Raw genomic sequence first — 24,731 nt, 5'->3', positions numbered from 1 at the left:
AAATCAGTTGAAACAGCAGGAAAACTGCAGCCAGGGTTCTGGCAAGTGAAGTGTCCCAAGCCTTCACTGCCAATGTCCTGACTTCTTTTTGTAGATGGATCAATTGATTCAAACAACTCCACAGCCCCAGCAGCCTACTAATTCCCCTAATGAAAAAATATCAAGCACTGCTTCCAAACAAGAGCCAGCTCTGTAGTTGTCATTTTTCCATGTTTAATATTTTATGTATTTATACAAGGTGCCAGGTACTACTTGTAGCATAAAAAGAAATTCTAGATTCAGTGTTACCATTTCAAATGAGTATTCAGTTAAGTGCCTGATTAAAAGTACTAGATCAGCACATGTGATCTTTAGTGTCCCTAAAATGCCAGTTTGAAATAATACCAAAGGATTCTGGAGATTAAAGCATTGAGGGAATAGTCAAAAGGATACTGTATTAATGCTCTATAAATATTAATGTTTAAAGTAAAAAGAAAATGTTTCAGCATAAGAAACAGCTAATCTGACTTACTTATTCAAATATGGCAACCAAGGAGTAATCGAAAATGAAGTATTACAGAAAAATATTTAATTTTTCTGAACTTAATCCATTGACTTTTCTACATATTTTCAAATGAATTTACAAGATAATTATACCACTTATTAAGAAGTTTACATCTCACATCTCAAATAGAGCACTAATCTCCAGAATTTATAAAGAACTCAAAAAACTTAACACCAAAACAAACAAACAAATAACCCATTCAATGGTCAGGCACTGAGCAGATAGTCAATCAACAAATATATGAAAAAATGTTCACCGTCTCTAGCAATTAGAGAAATGCATATCAAAACTACTCTGAGATTCCATTTTGCTCCAATTAGAATGGCAATTATCAAGAATATAAGCAAAAATAAGTGTTGGCAAGGATGTGGGGAAAGCAGTATGGCGATTCCTCAGAAAATCCTGCACCATATAGAAGACACAGTAGGCCCGAATCTTCATCAATTTGGCTTAGGACCAGACTTCTTTAACAAGAAAAAGCACAAGAAATCAAAGCAAGAATCAATAAATGGGATGGACTCAAACTAAAAAACTTTTTCTCATACTCAATAATGTGAAAAGAGAGCCCATAGAGTGGGAGAAAATCTTTTCCATGCACACTTCAGATAGGGCACTGATCTCCAAAATTTATAAAGAACTTACAGAACTTTACACCAAAAATACAAAGAACCCAAACAATAAATGGGCCAAGGAACTGGACAGACACTTTACAGAAGAAGACCTACAGACGATTAATAAATATACAAAAAAGTGTTCAATGTCTCTAGTAATTAAAGAAATGCAAATTAAAACAACTCTAAGATTTCATCTTACTACAATTAGAATGGCTATTATTAAGAACACAAACAATAATAAATGTTGGCGCAGATATGGGGAAAAAGAAACACTCATACATTGCTGGTGGAATTGAAAATTGGTGCAGCCACTCTGGAAAGCAGTGTGGAGAATCCGCAGAAAACTTGGAATGGAACCAAAATTTGACCCAGCTATCCCACTCCTCAGTCTATACCCAAAGGACTTAAAATCAGCATAGTACAGTGATACAGCCACATCAATGTCTATAGTTGCTCAATTCACAATAGTTAAACTATGGAACCAACCTAGATGCCCTTCAATAGATGAATGGAAAAAGAAACTGTGGTATATATACACAATGAATATTACTCAGCCATAAAGAAGAATGAAATTATAGCATTTGCTGATAAATGAATGAAGCTGGAGAATATCGTGCTAAGCAATGTAAACCATATAATCCCCCAAAAACAAAGGCTGAATGTTTTCTCTGATATGAAACATTGATCCATAATTGCAGGGAGGAGCTAGGGAAGAATGGAGGAACTTTGGACTGGGCAGAGGGGAGTGGGGGAAGGGAGGGGGTGTGGGAGTGGGAAGGATAATGAAATGAGTCATATTATTACCCTATGTACATGTATGATTGCACAATAGGTGTGATTCTGCATCCTGTACAGCCAGAGAAGTGAGAGGTTGTGCTCCATTTGTGTACAATGTGTCAAAATACATTTTGCTGTCGTGTATGACTAATTAGAACAAATTAAAAAAAGCTTACATCTGACCAAGAAAATTAAAACACAATCATATCTCAAATGGGTATTTCCTGGAAGGAAAGGTTACAAATGTTAAAAACAACAAAATTAGAAATAGTTCTATGTACCATGCCATTAAATAGCTGTATAACTAAATAAGCCACTACCACTCCAAAGCTTGATTATGTTATCCATAACATGGAACAATTTGTCTTCACCTATCTATTTTACATTGTGAAATCAGTTGAAGAATATTTACCAGTGGGCAACATACTAGACATGTATGAAAGAGAGGAAAACAAAAGAATTAGAATTTACAATCTAGTTTTATGGCTTACTATTTTATAAACTTTAAAGTTCCATAAAATTTTAAGAGGACACTGATATTAAATTCATGAGATCTTTCAGGAATGAATGAAGACGGAAAAATGGTCACTCAGTAATTTTTTATTAAGGGCTGGGGTTGTGGTTCAGTGGTAGAGCACTTGTCTAGCATGTGTGAGGCACTGGGTTCCATCCTCAGCACCACATTAAAAATATAAATAAAATCAAGGTATTGTTCCCATCTACAACTAAAAATATTTTTTAAAAAAATAATAGTTCATTGAGCATCATCTCTATGAAGGCTACTAAGCTAGACACCTGTGAGAAATAGAAAGATACATTTAGAATTTAACAATTAAAAATGATTTCATAATGTTTTTCCTATTATCAAATCTGAAGAGTATAGGAACCAGAAGGGACAGCAAATTGGAACAACGTCCATCAGGAGAGAATGATGAAAATTGGATTATGGTTATGATGTACAACTCAGTAGACATACTCAAAATCATTGAATTGTACATTTAAAATAAATTTAATTAAAATTAAGTTAATTTTATGATATGGAAATCATATCTCAATAAAGCTGTTTTAAAGGTTTTCTCATAAGCATTTTATTAATGAGAAAGTACAAGTATCATAAGATGGAGTAAATAGGCATTCACTTCTTTTGAGGCAAACTGGAACATAAATTCTTGAGTCTTCATTCAGTAGCTTCCCACTAAATGCTAAGGCCACAAAGATGTGTTTGTACTATAAACCTTCCCATGTAACTTCATACAAACTTGGTGCTTCTCCTAATGTGCATATCTTGAGGCAGGCTTTCTGTGTCTATCTTCTATCTTAATTGCTCTCCTGAGCTCCAAGCTTATCATTCAGGATCTACTATCTCTCATAAGAGGCTTAAATTCAATGTCTAAAACCCATAAATTGTTTCTCTTCTATTTAAACACCAAATCAACATCTCAATGACCAATCAGAATCCTAGAAATCTTCTTGATGCTTCCTCTCTCCCTCTGACAGGATTCTTATCACTTTCCAATTTGCAGACTATACCTCCTTCCTTTCTCTAAATCATTCTGTACTTCACTCCATTATTTCATAACCAGATGGCTGTGTCAGCCACATCACTGGCCTTTGCCTTAGTAACAGTCCTAAAATGGAAATCTGTTTATATCATTTTCCCATTTAAAATTCTTTAATATCTGGGTGCAGTGTCACACACCTATAATCCTAGAAACTTGGGAGATTGAGGCAGGAGGATCACAAGTTCAAGGGTACCCTCAGTAACTTAGCAAGACCCCATCTAAAAAATAAAAAGTCCAGTTTTCAAGATGGCGGACTAGAGGGTGGCTGCATTTCATGTTGCTCCAGGACTCAGGATTCAAAAGAGGAGATATTGAGAGACTTGGGACCAACTGAAAGCAGCCGGGTGAGTCTCTCCCGTTGGGGAGGCATCCCAGATGGGGCGGTAGTCCCGGAACACAGGGAACTTTCTGAAGTAGAGTTGCCCAACAAGACACCCCTCCCCCCACTGGAGCAGTGAACTCGGACAACTGGGAGCATCATAGAGGAGGCCGCTCAGAACAGTGCTTGGACTCAGAGCAACCACTGGGGCTCTGAGTGGCTGCCCAGAGAAGGAGCTACACGGCAAGCTGTTTGGACTCAGAGCAACCACCCCTGAACACCAAGGCCTGCCCTAAAGATGAGGAGGAGCGCGGCGGGTCACTTGGACTCAGAGCAACTGCACCAGAGCTACAGGCGGTTGCCAGAGGAGGAGCTGCGCGGTGAGCTATTTGGACTCAGAGAGACCGCTTCTGAACACTGGGGGCTTGCCCGGAGGAGGAGGAGGAGTGCTGCGGGTCGCTTGGACTCGCAGTGACTGCATCAGAGCTCCAGGTGGCTGCTCAGAGGAGGAGACGAGTGGTGAGTTGTTTGGACTCAAACCGACCGCTCCTGAACACATGGGGGCTGCCTGGAGGAGGAGCACGGTGGGTCGCTTGGTCTCGGAGTGGCCACACCAGAGCTCTCGGCAGCTGCCCGGAGGAGGCGTGCAGCAGGTCGCTTGGACTCAGAGCGACTCAGAGTGACCGCTCCTGAACACCCGGGGAGCTACCCGGAGGAGGAGGAGGAACAGGGCGGGTCACTTGGACTCGGAGTGACTGCCCAGGGCTATGAGCAGTTGGCGGGAGGAGGAGGCACACAGTGAGTTGCTTGGACTCCTGGTGACAGCACCGGAACACCGGGCAGCTGTCCGGAGGAAGAGGCGTGTGGCAGGTCGCTGGGACTTGAAACAACAGTACGGGGCTCCAGATGGCTGCTCAGAGAAGGGGCCGCATAGCCAGGTGATTAGGTGCAGAGTAGGGTCCCAGGACCTAGGAGGCTTCTTGGTGGAAGAGCTGCACAGAGACACGCTTAGGGGCGGAGCAAAGGTTCCAGGACTGCGGGCAGATTCTCTGAGGAGAGGCAGCCTAAGGACACTTGTCTGCAAAGGGTGAGGCTCCCAGGCCCAGGAGGTAGGTCCCGACCCCTGGGAACGTTGCAGAGGAAGGCAGCGCAGCCCAGGCGGTAGTTGGAGATTGAGGGGAACCTCTAGGAGGGGAACTGACCAGCGAGACCTCCCCACTGGGTGAGTCTTCCCTGCCGGGTAAGGTTTTTCCACAGGACGGTAAAACCAGAGACACAGGCCCAAACAGGCCTTCCCTCAGCACGCAGCCTAGTTTCCCTTTGGATGACCATTGGTCAACAAGTGGAGGCAGCTCTGCCCACTAGCAGGGAATATACCCCACCTGAAGGCCACCACCCCTAGAGAGGCAACTTCCTTGTGGAGCACCACACTATCAACTTCCTCCAAGACTTCAGCCTACTGAAGGCTAAGAGGGGATATACTAGAAATCGTCAGGGACATTATAAGTCAATAGAGGAAATCTGCAATATCTCAGCAGTCCACTGATACCTGAACAATATGAGAAAACAAGGGAAGAAAATGCCCCAAACAAATCTAGATGTTACATCAATAAAATCCAATGACAACATGGCAGAAGAAATGAAAGAGGGAGTTCAGAATGTACATAATTAAAATGATCAGGGAAGCAAACAATGAGATGAAAGAGCAAATGCAGGCATTGAATGATCACACCAATTGACAGTTAAAAGAGCAAATACAGGAAGCAAAAGATCATTTCAATGAAGAGTTAGAGATATTGAAAAACAAAACAAACAGAAATCCTTGAAATGAAGGAAACAATAAACCAAATTAAGAACTCCATAGAAAGCATAACCAATAGGACAGAACACCTGGAAGACAGAACCTCAGACATTGAAGACAAAATATTTAACCTTGAAAACAAAGTTGAACAAACAGAGAAGATGGTAAGAAATCATGAACAGAATCTCCAAGAACTATGGGATATCATAAAAAGGCCAAATTTAAGAATTATTGGGATTGAGGAAGGCTTAGAGAAACAAACCAAAGGAATGAACAATCTATTCAATGAAATAATATCAGAAAATTTCCCAAATCTGAAGAATGAAATGGAAAATCAAGTACAAGAGGCTTATAGGACTCCAAATACACAAAATTACAACAGACCCACACCAAGGCACATTATAATGAAAATACCTAACATACAAAATAAAGACAGAATTTAAAGGCTGTGAGAGAAAAGAATCCAAATTACAGTTCACGGGGAAACCAATACGCATATCAGCAGATTTTTCAATCCAGACCCTAAAAGCTAGAAGGGCCTGGAACAACATTTTTCAAGCCCTGAAAGAAAATGGATGCCAACCAAGAATCTTATACCCAGCAAAACTTACCTTCAAATTTGACGATGAAATAAAATCCTTCCATGATAAACAAAAGCTAAAAGAATTTACAAAAAGAAAGCCAGCATTACAGAACATTCTCAAGCAAAATATTCCATGAGGAAGAGATGAAAAACAAAGAAGCAAATCAGCAAAGGGAGGAATTATCCTAAGGAATTGTCAAATAAAGGAGGAAACAAGTCGTGTCAAATAAATAAATAAACAAAATTTTAAAAATGAACCAAATGACCAGGAAACCAAATCATTTCTCTATAATAACCCTGAATGTTAATGGCCTGAATTCATCAATCAAAAGACATAGACTGCCAGATTGGATTAAAAAGAAAGATCCAACAATATGTTGCCTGCAAGAGACTCACCTCATAGAAAAAGATACCCATAGACTAAAGGTGAAAGGATGGGGAAAAACATAACACGCAGATGGACTCAGCAAAAAAGCTGGAGTATCCTTCCTCATTTCAGATACATATATATAATGGAATATTACTCAGCCATAAAGAATGATAAAATTATGGCATTTGCAGGCAAATGGATGAAATTGGAGAATGTCATGCTAAGTGAGATAAGCCAATCTCAAAAAACCAAAGGATTAATGATATCGCTAATAAGAGGATGATGACACATAATGGGGGGAGGGAGGGGTCAGTGTTAGGGTTAGAGTTAGGGTTAGGGAGGGGGGCAAGAATGGAGAAAGGAAGGACTGTATATAGAGGGAAAAGAGGGGTGGGAGGGGTGGGGGGAAGAGAAAAAAATAACAGAATGAATCAAACAACCTTACCCTATGTAAATTTATGATTGCACAAATGGTATGCCTTTGCGCCATATACAAACAGAGAAACAACATGTATCCCATTTGTTTACAATAAAAATAAATAAATAAATAGTGCTAAAAATTTGGCTCAGTGGTAGAGTGTTCCTGGGTTCAATCCCCAGTACTGGAAAAAATAATTCTTTTATGATTCCCCCTTAGCTTTCATAATATTAGTTCAAATATTTTAGTTTAAGCACACTGGTCTTTCTTTTAATTTTTAAATTGGTACATTATAATTACATAAAACAGTGGGTTTCATTGTGATATATTCATATATGCACAAACATAATTTGGTCAATTTCATTCCCCAAGACCTCCTCTTTCCCTCTCCTCTGCCCTCCCCAGATCCCCATCTTCTACTCTACTAGTCTCCTATTTCATGAAGTCCCTGTTTTTGTTTTTGTTTTTGTTGTTTTCCCTTTTCCTCTCTAGCTTCCACATATGAAAGAAAACATATAGCCTTTGACTTTCCAAGTTTGACTTATTTCACTTATTTCACATATTTGTTCTCAAGTTCCATTCATTTTCCTGAAAATGACATAATTCCACTCTTATTAATGGCTGAGTAAAGTTCTATTGTGTACAATTACCACATTTTCTTTACCAGCTCTTTCATTGATGAGCACCTAGTCTAGTTCTATAACTTAGCCATTGTGAACTGTGCTGATATAAACAAGGGTATGTATGTATTTCTATAATATATACTGACTTTAGTTCTTTTGGATAAATACCAAGGAGTGGTATAGTGGGGTCATACTATGGTTCCATTTCTAATCTTTTGAGGAGTCTCCATACTGATTTCCATAGTGGCCATACTAATTTGCAATCCCACCAACAATGTATAAGTGCTTCATTTTCCCGACCTCCTCACCAGCATTGGTTATTGTTTGTATTCCAAATGATTGTCATTCTAACTGAAGTGAGGTGAAATCTCAAATTAGTTTTTTGTTGTTGTGCAGAAAAAGTTTTCATTTATCAGAATGTAAATAATAAAAATGCAATTCATATAAATTCTTTCTCCAGAAACACACTAGAGCTTCATGATAAGTATATGAGGTGCTACATATGTTAAATAGCTTGAGGTATTCATTTCACAGTATATGACAAAACATCATGTTTTACACCATAAATATATACATTACTTGATTAAAAATTTGTTTAAAAATAAATTTTATTATTCCCTAAAGTATTCAATAAGAAATTTAAAACAAATTCAGCAAGTTTTCCCTCTTTGTCTCTATTTCTCATTTCTCCTATAATATCTGAAATGCCAGTCCTAACCTTATTTTTCTTTAAATCTTAATGTAGCTTTATGTATTTTGCCTAAGATCTTATGCAAAATATGCATGGCTTCTAACAGCTCTTACCAGAACAGTAATTTCTCCCAGTATAAACTGTTGAGGATTTTGACAATAAAAAGCTTTAGAATGCATTTTTGTTTGCATGTACCTACCTTTCTTGTTTGTTTGTTTGTTTTTTATTTATTTTAATTAAAAATCATAAATTTATACGGAAATATTGTTTGATTCATTCTCTTATTTTTCCCTTCCCCCACCCCTCCCACCCCTCTTTTCCCTCTATACAGTCCTTCCTTTCTCCATTATTACCACCCTCCTTATCCCTAACTCTAAACCTAACCCTAACCCTAACGCTAACCCCTCATACCCCACCTTATATGTCCTCATCCGCTTATCAGCGAGATCATTCATCCTTTAGTTTTCTAAGATTGGCTTATCTCACTTAGCATGATGTTCTCCAATTTCATCCATTTGCCTGAAAATGCCATAATTTTATCATTCTTCGTGGCAGAGTAATATTCCATTGTATATATATGCCACAGTTTCTTTATCCATTCATCAACTGAAGGGCATCTAGGTTGGTTCCACAATCTGGCTATGGTGAATTGAGCAGCTATGAACATTGATGTGGCTGTATCTCTGTAGTATGCTGATTTTAAGTCCTTTGGGTATAGGCCAAGGAGTGGGATAGCTGGGTCAAAAGGTGGTTCCATTCCAAGCTTTCTGAGGAATCTCCATACTGCTTTCCAGAGTGGCTGCACTAGTTTGCAACCCCACCAGCAATGTATGAGTGTACATTTCTCCCCACATCCTCGCCAACACATATTGTTGCTTGTGTTCTTGATAATCGTCATTCTAATTGGGGTGAGATGAAATCTTGGGGTAGTTTTGATTTGCATTTCTCTTATTACTAGAGATGTTGAACATTTTTTCATATATCTGTTGATTGCTTGTACATCTTCTTCTGTGAAGTGTCTGTTCATTTCCTTAGCCCATTTGTTGATTGGATTATTTGTATTCTTGGTGTAGAGTTTTTTGAGTTCTTTATAGATTCGGGATATTAGCGCTCTATCTGAAGTATGATTGGCAAAGATATTCTCCCACTCTGTAGGCTCTCTCTTCACATTACTGATTGTTTCCTTTGCTGAGAGAAAGCTTTTTAGTTTGAATCTATCCCAGTTGTTGATTCTTGCTTTTATTTCTTGTGCTATGGGAGTCCTGTTAAGGAAGTCTGCTCCTAAGCCAACAAGTTGAAGGTTTGGACCTACTTTTTCTTCTATAAGATACAGGGTTCTGTGGTCTGATTCCAAGGTCCTTGATCCATTTTGAGTTGAGTTTTGTGCAGGGTGAGAGATAGGGATTTAGTTTCATTCTGTTGCATATGGATTTCCAGTTTTCCCAGCACCATTTGTTGAAGAGGCTATCTTTTCTCCATTGCATATTTTTGGCACCTTTGTCTAGTATGAGAAAATTGTATTTATTTGGGTTTGTGTCCATGTCCTCTATTCTGTACCATTGATCTACCTGTCTATTTTGGTACCAGTACCATGCCTTTTTTGTTACTATTGCTTTGTAATAGAGTTGAAGATCTGGTATTGAATACCCCCTGCTTTGCTCTTTCTACTGAGGATTGCTTTACCTATTCTGGGTTTCTTATTCTTCCAGATGAATTTCATAATTGCTTGCTCTATTTCTGTAAGGTACGTCATTGGGATTTTAATGGGAATTGCATTGAATCTGTATAGCACTTTAGGTATGGCCATTTTGACAATATTAATTCTGCCTATCCAAGAACATGGGAGATCATTCCATCTTCTAAGGTTTTCTTTAATTTCATTCTTTAGTGTTCTGTACGTCTCATTGTAGAGATCTTTCATGTCTTTTGTGAGATTGATTCCAAAGTATTTTATTTTTTTTCGAGGCTATTGTGAATGGGGTAGTTTTCCTAATTTCTCTTTCTGAAGATTCATCACTTATGTATAAAAATGCATTGGATTTATGAGCATTGATCTTGTAACCTGCTACTTTACTGAATTCACTTATGAGTTCTAAGAGTTTTCTGGTGGAATTTCCAGGTTCCTCTAAATATATAATCATGTCATCAGCGAACAGGGATAGATTGAGTTCCTTTTTTCCAATTCATATCCCTTTAATTTCTTTGGTTTGCCTAATTGCTCTGGCTACAGTTTCAAGGACGATATTGAATAGAAGTGGTGAAAGAGGGCATCCTTGCCTTGTTCCAGTTTTTAGGGGGAATGCTTTCAGTTTTTCACCATTTAGAATGATATTGGCCATTGGCTTAGCATAGATGGCCTTTACAATGTTAAGGAATGTTCCCACTACCCCAATTTTCTCTAGTGTTTTGAGCATGAAGGGATGCTGTATTTTATCGAATGCCTTTTCTGCATCTATTGAAATAATCATGTGATTCTTAACTTTAATTCTGTTGATATGGTGAATGACATTTATTGATTTCTGGATGTTGAACCAACCTTGCATCCCTGGGATAAAACCCACTTGATTGTGGTGCACTATCTTTTTAATATATTTTTGTATGTGATTTGCTAAAATTTTGTTCAGAATTTTTGCATCGATGTTCATTAAGGATATTGGTCTGAAATTTTCTTTCCTTGATGTGTTCTGTCTGGTTTAGGTATCAGGGTGATATTGGCTTCATAGAATGAGTTTGGAAGGGTTCCCTCCTCTTCTATTTTGTGGAATCCTTTGAGAAGTATTGGAATGAGCTCTTCTTTAAAGGTTTTGTAGAATTGACTGAGAACCCATCTGGTCCCGGACTTTTCTTTGTTGGTAGGCTTTTGATGACTTCTTCTATTTCACTGCTTGAAATTGATTTATTTAAGTTGTGTATGTCCTCCTCATTCAGTTTAGGTAATTCATATGTCTCTAGAAACTTGTTGATGTCTTCGAGGTTTTCTGTTTTGTTGGAGTATAGATTTTCAACATAGCTTCTAATTATATTTTGTATTTTACTCGTGTCTGTTGTGATATTTCCTTGTTCATTCCAAATTTTAGTAATTTGAGTTTTCTCCCTCTTTCTCTTTGTTAGTGTGGCTAAGGGTTTATCAATTTTGTTTATTTTTTCAAAGAACCAACTATTTATTTTGTTAATTTTTCCGATTGTTTCTTTTGTTTCAATTTTGTTGATTTCGGCCCTGATTTTAACTATTTCCTGTCTTCTACTACTTTTAGTGTTGGCCTGCTCTTCTTTTTCTAGGGCTTTGAGCTGTAGTGTTAAGTCATTTATCTGTTGATTTCTACTTCTTTTGTTGAATGCACCCCATGAAATAAATCTTCCTCTAAGTACTGCTTTCATAGTGTCCCAGAGATTTTGATATGATGTGTCTTTGTTCTCATTTACTTTTAAGAATTTTTTTATTTCCCTCCTGATGTCTTCTGTTATCCATTCATCATATAATAGTGTATTATTTAATCTCCAGGTATTGGAGAAGTTTCTGTTTTTTATTCTGTCATTTATTTCTAATTTCAATCCATTATGATCTGATAGAGTACAAGGTAGTATTTCTGTCTTCTTCTATTTGCTAACAGTAGCTTTGTGGCATAAGACATGGTCTATTTTAGAGAAGGATTCATGTGCTGCTGAGAAGAAAGTGTATTCATTCTTTGTTAGATGGTATATTTTATATAAGTTGGTTAAGTCTAAATTGTTGATTGTGTTATTGAGATCTATGGTTTCTTTATTCAATTTTTGTTTGGACGATCTATCCAGTGGTGAGAGAGGTGTGTTAAAATTGCCTAGTATTATTGTGTTGTGGTCTATTTGATTTCTGGAATTAAGAAGGATTTGTTTGACATGTATGGATGAGCCAATGTTCGGGGCATAGATATTTATGATTGTTATGTCTTGCTGATTTATGCTTCCCTTAAGCAGTATGTAATGTCCTTCTTTATCCCTTCTGACTAGTTTTGGCTTGAAGTCCACATTATCTGAAATGAGGATGGATACACCAGCTTTTTGCTGTGTCCGTGTGCATGGTATGTTTTTTCCCATCATTTCTCTTTTAGTCTATGGGTATCTCTTTCTATGAGATGAGTCTCTTATAGGCAGCATATTGTTGGATTTTTCTTTTTAATGCATTCTGCCAGTCTATGTCTTTTGATTGATGAGTTCAGGCCATTAACATTCAGGGTTATTATTGTGATATGATTTGTATTCCCAGTCATTTGACTCATTTTTGTTTTTTGACATGATTTGGTTTCTCCTTTATTTGGCTATTCCTTTAGGCTAGTTCCTCCCGTTGCTGATTTGCATCGTTGTTTTTCATCTCTTCCTCGTTGAATATTTTCCTTAGAATGTTCTGCAATGCTAGCTTTCTTTTTGTAAATTCCTTTAGCTTTTGTTTATCATGGAAGGATCTTATTTCATTGTCGAATCTGAAAGTAAGTTTTGCTGGGTATAAGATTCTTGGTTGGCATCCGTTTTCTTTCTGGGCTTGGTATATGTTGTTCCAGGCCCTTCTAGGTTTTAGGGTCTGGATTGAAAAATCTGCTGATATCTGTATTGGTTTCCCCCTGAATGTCATTTGATTCTTTTCTCTCGAGGCCTTTAAAATTCTGTCTGTATTTTGTATGTTAGGTATTTTCATAATAATGTGCGTTGGTGTGGGTCTGTTGTAATTTTGTATATTTGGAGTCCTATAAGCCTGTTGTATTTGTTTTTCCATTTCATGCATCAGATGTGGGAAATTTTCTGATATTATTTCATTGAATAGATTGTTCATTCCTTTGGTTTGTTTCTCTAAGCCTTCCTCAATCCCAGTAATTCTTAAATTTGGCCTTTTCATGATATTCCATAATTCTTGTAGATTCTGTTCATGATTTCTTACCATCTTGTCTGTTTTGTCAACTTTGTTTTCAAGATTAAATAGTTTGTCTTCAATATCTGAGGTTCTGTCTTCCAGGTGTTCTATCCTATTGTTTATGCTTTCTATGGAGTTTTTAACTTGGTTTATTGTTTCCTTCATTTCAAGGATTTCTGTTTGGTTTTTTTTTTCAATATCTCTAACTCTTTATTGAAATGATCTCTCGCTTCCCGTATTTGCTCTTTTAACTGTTGATTTGTGTGATCATTTAATGCCTGCATTTGCTTTCATCTCCTCCTTCAATGCCTGCATTGCTCTTTCATCTTCTCGTTTGCTTCCCTGATTGTTTTAATTATGTACATTCTGAACTCCCTTTCTGACATTTCTTCTGCTGTGCTGTCATTGGGTTTTATTGATATAGTATCTAGGTTTGTGTGGGACATTTTCTTCCCTTGTTTTCTCATATTGGTCAGATGTCAGTGGGATTTTGTGATATTACAGAATTATTATATTGGCTTATAGTGTCCCTGTAGATTTCCAGTGTATCACCTTCCTGCCCTCAGTAGCTTGAAGTCTTGGAGTAACTTGATAATGCAGTGCGTCCAAGGAAAGCTGCCCCTAGCCCACTACTGGTTCCAGGACTTGGAGCTGGCTCTGTGTGGAAAGGCTCTCACTGGGGGGCCTGCTCCGAGAAGCTAGCCTTGTATGGTGCTTCCTGCCGGAGGGGGCCATGCTGCAGGCTGCTTGGGGAAGTCCTTGGCTGCCCTGTGCTGGTCCCTGAAGCAACCTGCGGGCAGGAACTCGCTGCCCTGATTCAGGGACTTGTAGCTTGGTTCTGTCTGCATGTACCTACCTTTCAATAAAAAAAAAAAGCTTCAACTACCACTGATGGCTAATGTATAAGTTTCTGTCAATAAATACTCATCATATTTAGAATATTGTTCAGTCTACAAATGCTTTATAACAATTTGTGTAGCAAACGTTAATCATATATATGACATGTTATTAAATATTGGACCAAGGTTAGGGATCCTTCATTATTTAACTATATGTTAACTCTGGGCAGATTGCAGTGTATGTTTCATTGACAGTTGCTCAGTGACCCATGTTTGCTCTTGTTGAATGTCTTAATCTATGTCCTTGTAAATTCTGAATCATAATTTCATCTCTGGTGGGGTAGTCTCAGTGGAAAAACAATGATTTAATAGAGATAAGAAAGCATAAAAAAATCAGGAATGTATGGGTACAAAGTATTAATCAAAAGGAGAATAGCATTTAATTCACCCAATGTTCAAAATGAAATATATTTCCATAGTGATGAAAAATTCTGTTTTTTAGAGAAAGTTCCAAGAAGAAAGAAGTAAGACCACTGAAGAAAAATTTGTGAAAGGTAAGAAACTCTTGGATGCTGTGCAAAAAAGAACAGACACAAAAAATATAGCAGGGACTTATATAAGAGTATCAGGGGGAGAAGATCAGAAATGTGCTTATAATAGTAAAGATAAAATGGGAAGAGAGAAAAGACAGGTCTTTCTCCATTATATTCTAAACAAAGGCAAGAAATAAGAAAGTAATCCATTTTTTCAGAAAGAAGTGTGTGTGCCCAAAAGAAGAAATCCCTATCTTTAAAGCAGATGCCACCCCCTGCCATAGACATGTGCACATACACATACAAACACACACACACACACAGAAAAAATCTATAAAACATTATTATATGCTAGGGTGTGTGTGTGTGTGTGTGTGTGTGTGTGTGTGTGTGTGTGTCTATGAGCACAAGCACACGTGTGTTCATGTGTGTTTTATAGTTAACTACAGAATTTTTCTTAAGAAGGACACTGTCTATACTGAGAAAAATGCCATAAGGCATAACCTGAAGTGGACAGTGATATCCTGAGATCACAAATTAGCAGATGTCAAGTTTGGTGGTAGAGAGATAGCAACTCTTTACCACATTCAAATGAACAGGAGTTTAGGGGTGTGAAAGAGAAGAAGTGGGGAGAAAAAAGGTGGAAGAGCAAAGAGATAAACATTGCTAAAGTACTTTAAAATTTCTAACATCCAAATTGAAGCCACTTATGATATATTGGAGGGGGCGGGATATTGTTCTTTTTATACATGAAAGTGTATTTTGACATATTATACATATATGGAACTTATGATATATTGTTACAAAACAGAAACACCTCGCTTCCATCTTCCCAAGTTCCTATAAGGTTTGCTGTACTCATAGACAATCATTATTCAGAGAGATGGTAGGGGGATCCAATTCTAGATGAATATAATGCAGAACAGGAATAGAAAGACAACCCATAAATGAAAGCATGACTTCAGTAAAAGCAAAAGTTTGGAGCCAGAGGTGACCTTGGATATATGAGTTCCCAGAGAATTCATAGAAATCTTGAAGAGCACATTATATTTGACAGGATACAGAAAGAGGGTACAAATCAGTTATATCTAGATCTTAAGGGCAAGAAGATCCCAGCAGACAAGTAGTTCTTTGACCATAAGTAAGTAGATTGTGAGTAATTGAAACATGAAGGTTAGAAAAAAAAGGGATATAAGCAAACTAGCAATGGTCACTTAGAGCTCTTATTGGGTTAGTAAGAGTAAGTCATGCCAAACTAAATTCATTTCTTTTATAACTGAGATTACTAGACTGATAAATCCATGATGTCACAGACAATATATCTTGATTTCAAAAAGCCTTTTGGGGAAGAGCTTGAGGCTGAAATAAAGAAACATAGTTTATACAATAGCCCAGTGAAGCAAGCTAACATCTCATTTCAAAAACTTTACTCCAAGTATGCTCATATTTCATTGGTTTTAACACAAAGGAAGACATGACACTGTTGTCCACGTCATTAAACATTTTTTATGAATAACTTGGTTAAAGAAATTTGATACTGACACCAGGCTAAGAGGAGATGAAAAAAATCAAGAGCGAAAAAGATCCTGATGAACTACAACAAAAATCTAGATTGGACAAAATCAAATTCAATAAATTTAAATGTAACACCTACCTTTTCATATTAAAAAAAATGAAACTAGTATCAGATGAGGAAGACCTGAATGAAGAGTAGTTTAAGTTCAGACTTGGCAGTATTATAACTCTCAAAATCAACATGAACCAACAGTATGACAAGGCTACTGTAATAGGTAAGATAATATTAAGACATTAAACAGGGAGGAAATTATCTGAATATATTTTGAAATATTCACATCAAAGAGTTTGTTTAAATTTTAAAACGTTTTGATTTCTACATTTTATGTGACTTACTTACAATCTAGAATACACATAGAAAAATATTTCCAGAAGTGATTCTGGGAATTTCTATTTCTTGTAATGGCAAAGTAGTAATTCAGTCCAATTCAACTGCTGAGGGAAATGAATAAGGTTTGATGAAATATAAAATACTTCATCTTAACAACATCAGAGCTAATAAGATAGTGAGAAATTTCCTGAGATGAGTGCAAGAAATGCAATGCTCAGCACACAATCAAATATAGCAATTCACATGAAAAGACAAGACACCATGAGCAAACCCCAAGGAGATGATAAGCAGAAGCAGACACTCAGAAAGTCTGGACACTGGGTTTTTTAGATCTTGAGCATAAGACAACCTATTTATCATGCTCAAAAGTAGATCAAAATAAAGATTCAAAATTTCAATAGGAAACTAAAAATTATATCTGTGACATAGCCAATTTGAAAAAAATAAAATTTCAGGAATGTTCAGAGTCATCTAAAACTGTCATACCAGGCATATCCAAGGATCAATAAATTTTTAACTTAGATAAGGGGAGAGATAGACAAATCCCAAGAGAAAATTATTTGAAAAATGCCTTTTTTATTTCTTATAATGGCAAATTAATTCAGTCCAATTCTGCTGCTGAGGAAAATGAATAAATTCTGGTTTAAGCAAAGATAAATAGGTTTCTTTGCTGCAGTATTTCTCAGCAATTTTAATATGCTTATGTGCATTGAAAACTTTCAGAGTAAATTTCTGTGTGTGATTCTGATCATAAAAAATAATTTTATTCATGTTCCATATTTACAAGATAGGTGCTAAGGATACTTTTCAGGAAATGTTATGCTAAATAATCCTAATCTTGATCATCTCAAAAAAAATTAGCATTTTAGCCAACCATGGTGGTGCATCCCTATAATCCCACTGACTAAGCGTGCTGAGGCAGGAGGATCACAAGTTGGAGGACAGCCTCAGCACATAATATATATAGTGAACACCTGTCTCAAATTTTTTAAAAATAATAAAAAGAGTTTCAGATATGGCTCAGTTTTAAAGTTCCTGTGGGTTCAATCCCCAGTGCCCTCCACCTGCCAAAAAAAATTAGCATCTTAATTTTACACACCTTGAAAGAAGTGAGTTGATAGCAATTCATGTATCACCTTTCCACAGGGATGAAATAATTATGTGAGTTACTTAGAATTTATCACAAATGGTCTTCCTTTCTCTTTGATAAGATGCCACTTCACTTTTCACAGATGAATTATTTTGTACTATACATACTTATAAATTACTTAAATGATCTATAACAAATACAGGTTCTGACAAGGCACCAGTAAGTGTTGGAGAAAATTGTTGGATTTTAAAATATTTTCTGACATACCTAAAATCCTGAACATCAAGTTATAGGCCCAGGAACTTGTCTAAATACTTCTAATAGTTATTTGTAGGTAAAGCTGTTCTAACCCTCGGAGCACTGAGTTTCAAAAGTGTTTTTTTCCCCCTGTTGCTTTGAACAAGATATTTAAATTCAAGTATCTCAGTTTCCTCATTCGTAAAATAGGAATCAGTACTATTAGGAGCATCAAGTTAAAGAAGATAATCCAGCACATGTTTGCCACATTATAAAACCCAATAAATATTAAGTATAATTTTTATTGCAAAAACTACTTTGATGTTTATTTAATGACAGGATTTGTGAATTACCTAGCACTGGGCCTAGCTCTTAGGGGATCTCAATTGAAATGGAAGTGAAGGTGATTGTGTTCTTTATAAACATTTATCTCCTAAGTGATTATAAGGTGGAAATTTTCATCTTACAAGAATCTTTCATTCTGCCCTATTTCAACAAATTTAGAGGCTGAAATATAGGAAATACTGGGTTATCAGAACTAGGAATCACCTGGCACTCAATCTTTCATATTCATTTCTTATTTACAGCATTTATTAGTGTTTGTGTTCACATATGAGAAAACTAAATCTCAGAAATGCTCAGGGATTCAACTAAAATTGTTCAACAAATTAACAACCAAGTAATAAGAACAAAAAGAGAATTTCTTTTTTATAGTAGTAAAATTATCAAAAGAAAAGGTATATGAAAGTACCAAGGAAGAGTCTCTCTGATGTTAATAGTAAATACAAGATGCAAAGAAAAATTTAACTTAGCAATTAGAGAAAAGGATTTTGATAAGAAGGTTAATCAAATAAGGTCATCACTTGCTTAATGGATAAGGATAGCACAATAACCAGGCACCTTTATAAAAACACAGATGTACTTAGGGACAGAAGTTTATGGGTCCGACTTAAAGCAGGAAACTCAGCAGATATTCCAAGAAATTTTTTGCAACTTTTTCTTCTGGATAGTATCATAAACTAAATAAATTAAGAAATTAAAAAAGGCTTTTCCTACTGAAACTATGCTGGTGGAATTGTCAGACAAAATAAAGCAAGAAAAATATATTGCTTTCCTCCCAGTTAAAATGTATTTTTACTAATCTTCATTTATACATTTTCATAATGGATTACTTTAGACACCACAAACTACTGTAAATATGCACTAATTATCTTTGATCTAGAGGAGTTTTCAAAGTAGAATTTATTTACAAACTAGAATAAACTTCCAACATCTAAAGAATTAAGATTTCTCTCAAATTATTCATATCTATATTTATTATGTGATATATATTTCTTTTGTTATTATTTATTCATATTTATGTAAGGCATAAAAATATAAGTGGCCAAAAGTCTAGAACTTTCTCTTAACCATTTCTTTATGAGCAAATCGTGTTCTGTTCTTCAAAACCCACTGGCTTTAGGACTAGCTTCTGGCTTTATTCTTTTGAGATATATATTAGTCTTCAAAACCTAAGTCGGTCAGTTTTTGATGGGTGACATTAAGAAATGAAGGTGAGGAAAGGATGCACCTGGATTGACGCCAGTTTCAGGGAATGGAATTAGAAGTGAGAACAATGCCAAAGCAAACTAAGCCATCTTTTACTTACAGATGACACATGCTGCAAGAGACACATGACATCAATCATGTCCGCAAGGATAAGGAGTCTGGTAACTGCAGCCAACAAGGCCCGGGCAGCTTGAACCACAGCCTCCCTTTTCGGGAGATAACAGGGGTCATCTGTAAATCTTTCAGCTGATACCTTCAGAGCTTCACCTGAAAAACACAGCCCCAAATAAGTTATATTTTAAGTTTTAACTTATGCCTATTTCAGTATTTATCATTCAAACTGATTGCAAGTACAGTCTGTGACTAAGCATAATATTAAAATACTATCAGTTGATGCTAGAATATTGTCTCTTAATAAACAATGCAGGTTCAAACTGACATTTGTTTTTGATAAATGCTCTGAAGTTTAAGAAGCATGATCCTATCTTACTTCAAGAAAATTATGCTCAATTGAGTAGCAATATCCAGTAAAAATTGCTGTCAACTTCTGCATTTGCTGAATCTCAATTGCTATGAAAAATTTCATTATAAGACTTCAATCATAAACACTCCTGCTTATAAAAATAAGTTAAATATTCATCAAGTTAGTTTTTAACTCAATGGATATTAGAAAAGAACTAGCCTTTAAAATAATGAGAGCAGTTCTCTGATAAAAGTTTAACATAGGCAGATTTATTCTATACCAATATAGTCAATTATATTTTAAATTTAGTCACAAAGGCAATACTTCACAGCACATAATTGTCAGAGAAATGCCATGTCTACTATTTTTAAGGTCTTTTAAAGTTTTTTTATTATAAAAGTAATGTGTACTCATTTGTTTTTAGAAGTTCTCAGTTCAGAAGGGTCTAAAATAGAGGAAAAATTTCCCTTTTCCCTAATCGAGAAATATAATTCATACAGAATTACAACTGCTTTTAAATCTTTTTAATTTATATTTATTTTTATCATAAAAGTAATATGTGCCATTTCTTTTAAATAATACACTACAAAAGAGTATAAAATAAAATTTTAAAATTCTCCATGCTAATCCCTAAAAACATCAACTGCTTATCTCATATCTCTATCTAGAAATATTTCCACGAACATATAGCTTATACATATGTGTATATATGTAAGCATATATACATATGCTTTATATGTGTGTATATTTTGTTTATGTATGTTTTATGAAAATATACTCATATTAATTTATATTTTCCACAGAGATTTTATATCATAAAAAAGTTTTTTTCCATATTATAAATGGAAAATATAAGTGGTTTCATACTGTAGAAATTTTCTACAACTTGTTATTTTCACTGACTAGTATATTTTCACACTGGAATATAGATATCAGGTAGTAATATAATATAGCAAATAACAGTGTGGATTCAAATCAGCTTCAATGCCTCTGTCCTTGGACAAGTCACTTAACTTTTTTATGATTCATTTTTCTTATTTGTAAATGGAGTAAATAAAAACAATAAATATCTACTATTTATGAGGAATAAAGAGTACTTGGCACTTAGTGAACACTTGATTAGTAATATCATTCTTTTAAGTGCTTTATTGACATACTATAATATATGAATATTTTAGTTTTCACTTATTCATGAATGTCAACATAACGAATGGAATAAATTACTATTAAGCAAAACAAAAAATATTGTTTCTTATCATAGACAAAACCTGTGAAGAGGGACTGGGACTGCCTCAGCATGTTACCATGTCTCTTTTAGCTCTCTTAAGCAACTCCAAGTTAGGAACTCAGATTCTGAAAGTCAAAGACTTCTGAGATCACTTTCTTATCCATCACGTCTTGTTCTAGGAACTTGGACACTTAAATATTTTCAGTGTCCTTAGCTACATGGAAAAGATAAAAAATATTACTGGTCTCACAGTGCTTCTGGGATATTTAGATAAGATAATTCATATTTTATATTTAGCACTGTATCTAAAACAAAGAATGCATTCAACAAATAGTAACCAGTATTTCTCAGGAAATTTCTAGTAAAGATGGTAAATTTTTAATATCAATAAAAGGATGATTTTTTATGTGCTTCTCTGCAAGTCAGAACTGCTGCTAGGAGACTGAAAAATTAAACTGACCTCCAAAATTTAGAGAGCAGGTGTATTTCCACACATACAAAAAAAAGATTATCTGTTCCTACTGTGACTCTGAATTAGAGAGTTATAATGGTCTTTTGGAGAATACTGTTTTTGATTTCACATACTACTAAATGTATATTGAAAAAGAACTATGCATTTTTGATTCAAAAAATATTAGGATGTTGAACAACTGGACTGAAGAACCAAACTCATCATTTAAACAACTATTTTAGTCTTTGTCTCTGTTAAGGTAGAGCAAGTCAGGTAACACAGCTGGAAGGAGAAGTCATTCCCTGTAGTAATTAACATAGAGGCTATGAGTTAATTTTCTATTATTATTGTCCCCACACACCACCCCCCAACCCAAGTACTCCTAATCCTTTTCATTTGCTTTTAGCTCATACTTCTGGCCCCAACTTAAGAATCACTTTCTCTGCAAATCCTTAGACCCCCATTATTAAGGCAGGTGGTACAGCAGAATTCTATGCCTCTGATCATAACCTCATATCCATGTAATGAACAACTTGTATCAAAGTCTATCTCTTGTACCATAAGACTAGTAAAAGCAATATTCCCAGGATCTAGAATAGTACCTGCTTTATCACATGTATTCAATATACTGGATCACTGAAGGAATATGTGAATCAGCATTATTCAACTTTTTTTTAACAAAATGCATTATTCCTATATGACACATGACAACATCCTAGGCATCCAGGATATAGAGATTGGCACAAACCAATTTTGTGGCCCAAGAAGTTCATAATCAACTGAGAGTGAACACATTCTGATAGATACAATCTAAGCAGGGTGCCATAGAGCCTATACAAATTACAAGACACAGAGAAGGACTTACCTCTGCCTGAAGTGTTAGAGGACAGAGGAATGTAATAAGTAAGAACAGAATGTTTCAACTGCTGACAAAAAGCTAGTTATCAACTATAGCCCCCTCACTGCCAAATTTTCTGTCAGAAGAAAATGGCTGTTTTCCTAATAGAAAATTTTATTCTTAATCTACATGTAGGGAGTCTACAGTTTTTAAATAGCATTCCCAATCTTGCTTATGCTGTAACTTTGAAGTTTAATGATTAGTGTTATGGTTTAGATTAGGTGTGCCCCAAAAGTTCATGTGTGAGACAATGCAAGAAAGTTTAGATTTAATAACCTAGTCAGTGCATTAATCCCCTGATAGGGATTAACTGGGTGGTAATTATAGGCAGGTAGGGTAAATTAATATCTCTCTCTCTCTCTCTCTCTCTCTCTCTCTCTCTCTCTCTCTCTCTCTCTCTCTCTCTCTCTCTCTTTCTCTCTCTCTCTCTCCTTCCTGGTGCCATGTTCCCACCTGCTTCCCTCTGCCACACCCTTACACCACAATGTTCTGCCTTACCTTAGGGCCCCAAACAACAGAGTTGGCCTAGTCTATGGACTGAGAATGCTGAAACCATGAGCGCACACAAAATAAATTTTCCCTTCTCTGCATTGTTCTTCTCAGGCCTTTTGGTAACAGCAGCAAAAGAACTGACTAAAACAATTAGGAAATTCCATTTTTTAAAATACATACAAATGACTACATTTTGCCTTCATAAATCCCACTCCATGCATAAAAGCAATTTACTAAAGATCTTGAAAATACCACAAAAGCTAGGTACTGAAAGCTTTTTTCTACTGGACTCTTTTGGCTCTTTCCTATAAAATATGCTCTTTTAAATCTGAAAAGAAAAATCAGTTATGAAAAATCAGTTATGAAATAAGGTACAAAAGTATGTCTCTGAATATTTACAGAGGCATGTCTCAAGCATATGTAAGTGTAATATATAAAAATTTCTGAATATAAAAACTGATATATAAAATTATTATGTGATAGTATAAGTAAACTTCAGGAATAAAAAAGAAAGTTTTGACCAAATATACACATTACAAAATATTCTTCACTTTACAAAAGATTCCTACAATGGTCTTTCACAAGTTCCTTTACTGCATTTAAAAATGATTTCACTTCTCAGATTATGTTAATTATAAACTTGAAAGTGAAAGAAAATATGGAATAAGCAAAACATCCAGAGGAGAAAGAAAGAAAAACCAGAATGAAAAGGAACAGGTACTAAATTTCAAATATCTTCCAACTTTTATAATTAAGATTATGTTTATGATTCAATTAAATTTCTAGAATATGCCTTGGGTCATCCTTCTGTGTGTGTGTATTTTACTATACACATGTAACATGCACTAGTGCCTATTAATTGATCCAATATATAATAACATACTCTGGTATAATGGGGTTCACTGATTGAAATTGGGCACTAAGGGTTTGGTTTTATTTATTTTTAATTGGGAAACTGCCAATTTGAATTTGAAAACTCCTACGAGGTAGAAGCTTGAATATAACTTTGGAGCAGACTATTCTTTTATTTGGCAGGGAAGAAAGAAGATGACTTCAATTAGATCCTAAACTTACACAGATATTTTTTTAAAGGCAAATACCTTCTTTTAAAGAGTTTGAGACAGTGTGGCTAAAGGAAGAAAAAATTATCATGGCAGAGGAAAGATGGAAACTGCTGTTATGCAGAATCAGGCTTGGGTGCTACAAGGGTATCAGCAGGTTTACACACTCAGAGTGAAACTGCATATGGTTGTCATTGAAAGATACTATGTTTTATTTCTTTTTTATTATCTTCAAACTCTCAGTGAAGTCTCAATAAAGGCTAAGTATTCCCCATTATTAAGGCATGACTTTTAAAATATATTCTACCTAATATACGAGTCATACGTTTTCCATTGTGGTAGTGAGGCAAGTGCTATTCTCAATTCTCTATAAATGCCAAGGCAGAGTAACAAAGACCACATTTCTTTTCTAAACCCAAAAAAGACAAAAGAGGTGAAAAAATAGTTATTAAAGCGCTGAATGTCAGGCAGTGGAAGATAATAATCCCTGAGAATTGAGAAAAAAAACAGAATAAGCCTTTTGCTAATTCCAGCTTACTGCCAAGAGACTTCTCAGACCACAATACAAGAAGGGAAACCACAGCAGAACCTGACAAACTCTGAACTGAGAGTCAAAGTTGAGAGTACTGGGGGATCAAGGCAGCTAAAACACACATGGTAGAGAATAGGAAAGGGGAGAACTCAGAAGATCTACAGAGGCTTCCACTTGAGTATTCTGTTGAATAATAATCATCCCACACATGGGAAGAAAATACCCAAATCTGGAGCAAGAACCATCCAAAAACATTTGAGGTAACAGGT

At 35.7% G+C, this 24,731-nt stretch overlaps 1 protein-coding gene and 1 long non-coding RNA gene across 4 annotated transcripts in view; both read right to left on the bottom strand.

The window, feature by feature from the left end:
* Positions 1–24,731, bottom strand: part of CTNNA3 (catenin alpha 3) — a 1,874,587-nt gene that overhangs the window by 1,674,347 nt on the left and 175,509 nt on the right. For all 3 annotated transcript variants that reach the window (XM_079135772.1, XM_079135773.1, XM_079135774.1), the window contains exon 4: positions 19,438–19,604. In XM_079135772.1, coding sequence (XP_078991898.1) covers positions 19,438–19,604 — 167 coding nt within the window. The remainder of the gene's footprint in view (positions 1–19,437; positions 19,605–24,731) is intronic.
* LOC306658660 lies at positions 8,289–14,842 on the bottom strand. The gene is made up of 2 exons (XR_013763118.1): positions 14,041–14,842; positions 8,289–8,501 (listed from the first exon to the last, which is right to left on the bottom strand). It is a non-coding gene; the product is annotated as an uncharacterized lncRNA (long non-coding RNA).

Source organism: Sciurus vulgaris, assembly GCF_902686455.1.
Source record: "Sciurus vulgaris genome assembly, chromosome: 4".
NCBI classification, from domain to species: Eukaryota; Metazoa; Chordata; class Mammalia; order Rodentia; family Sciuridae; genus Sciurus; species Sciurus vulgaris.
This window is presented reverse-complemented; position numbering and strand designations above follow the sequence as displayed.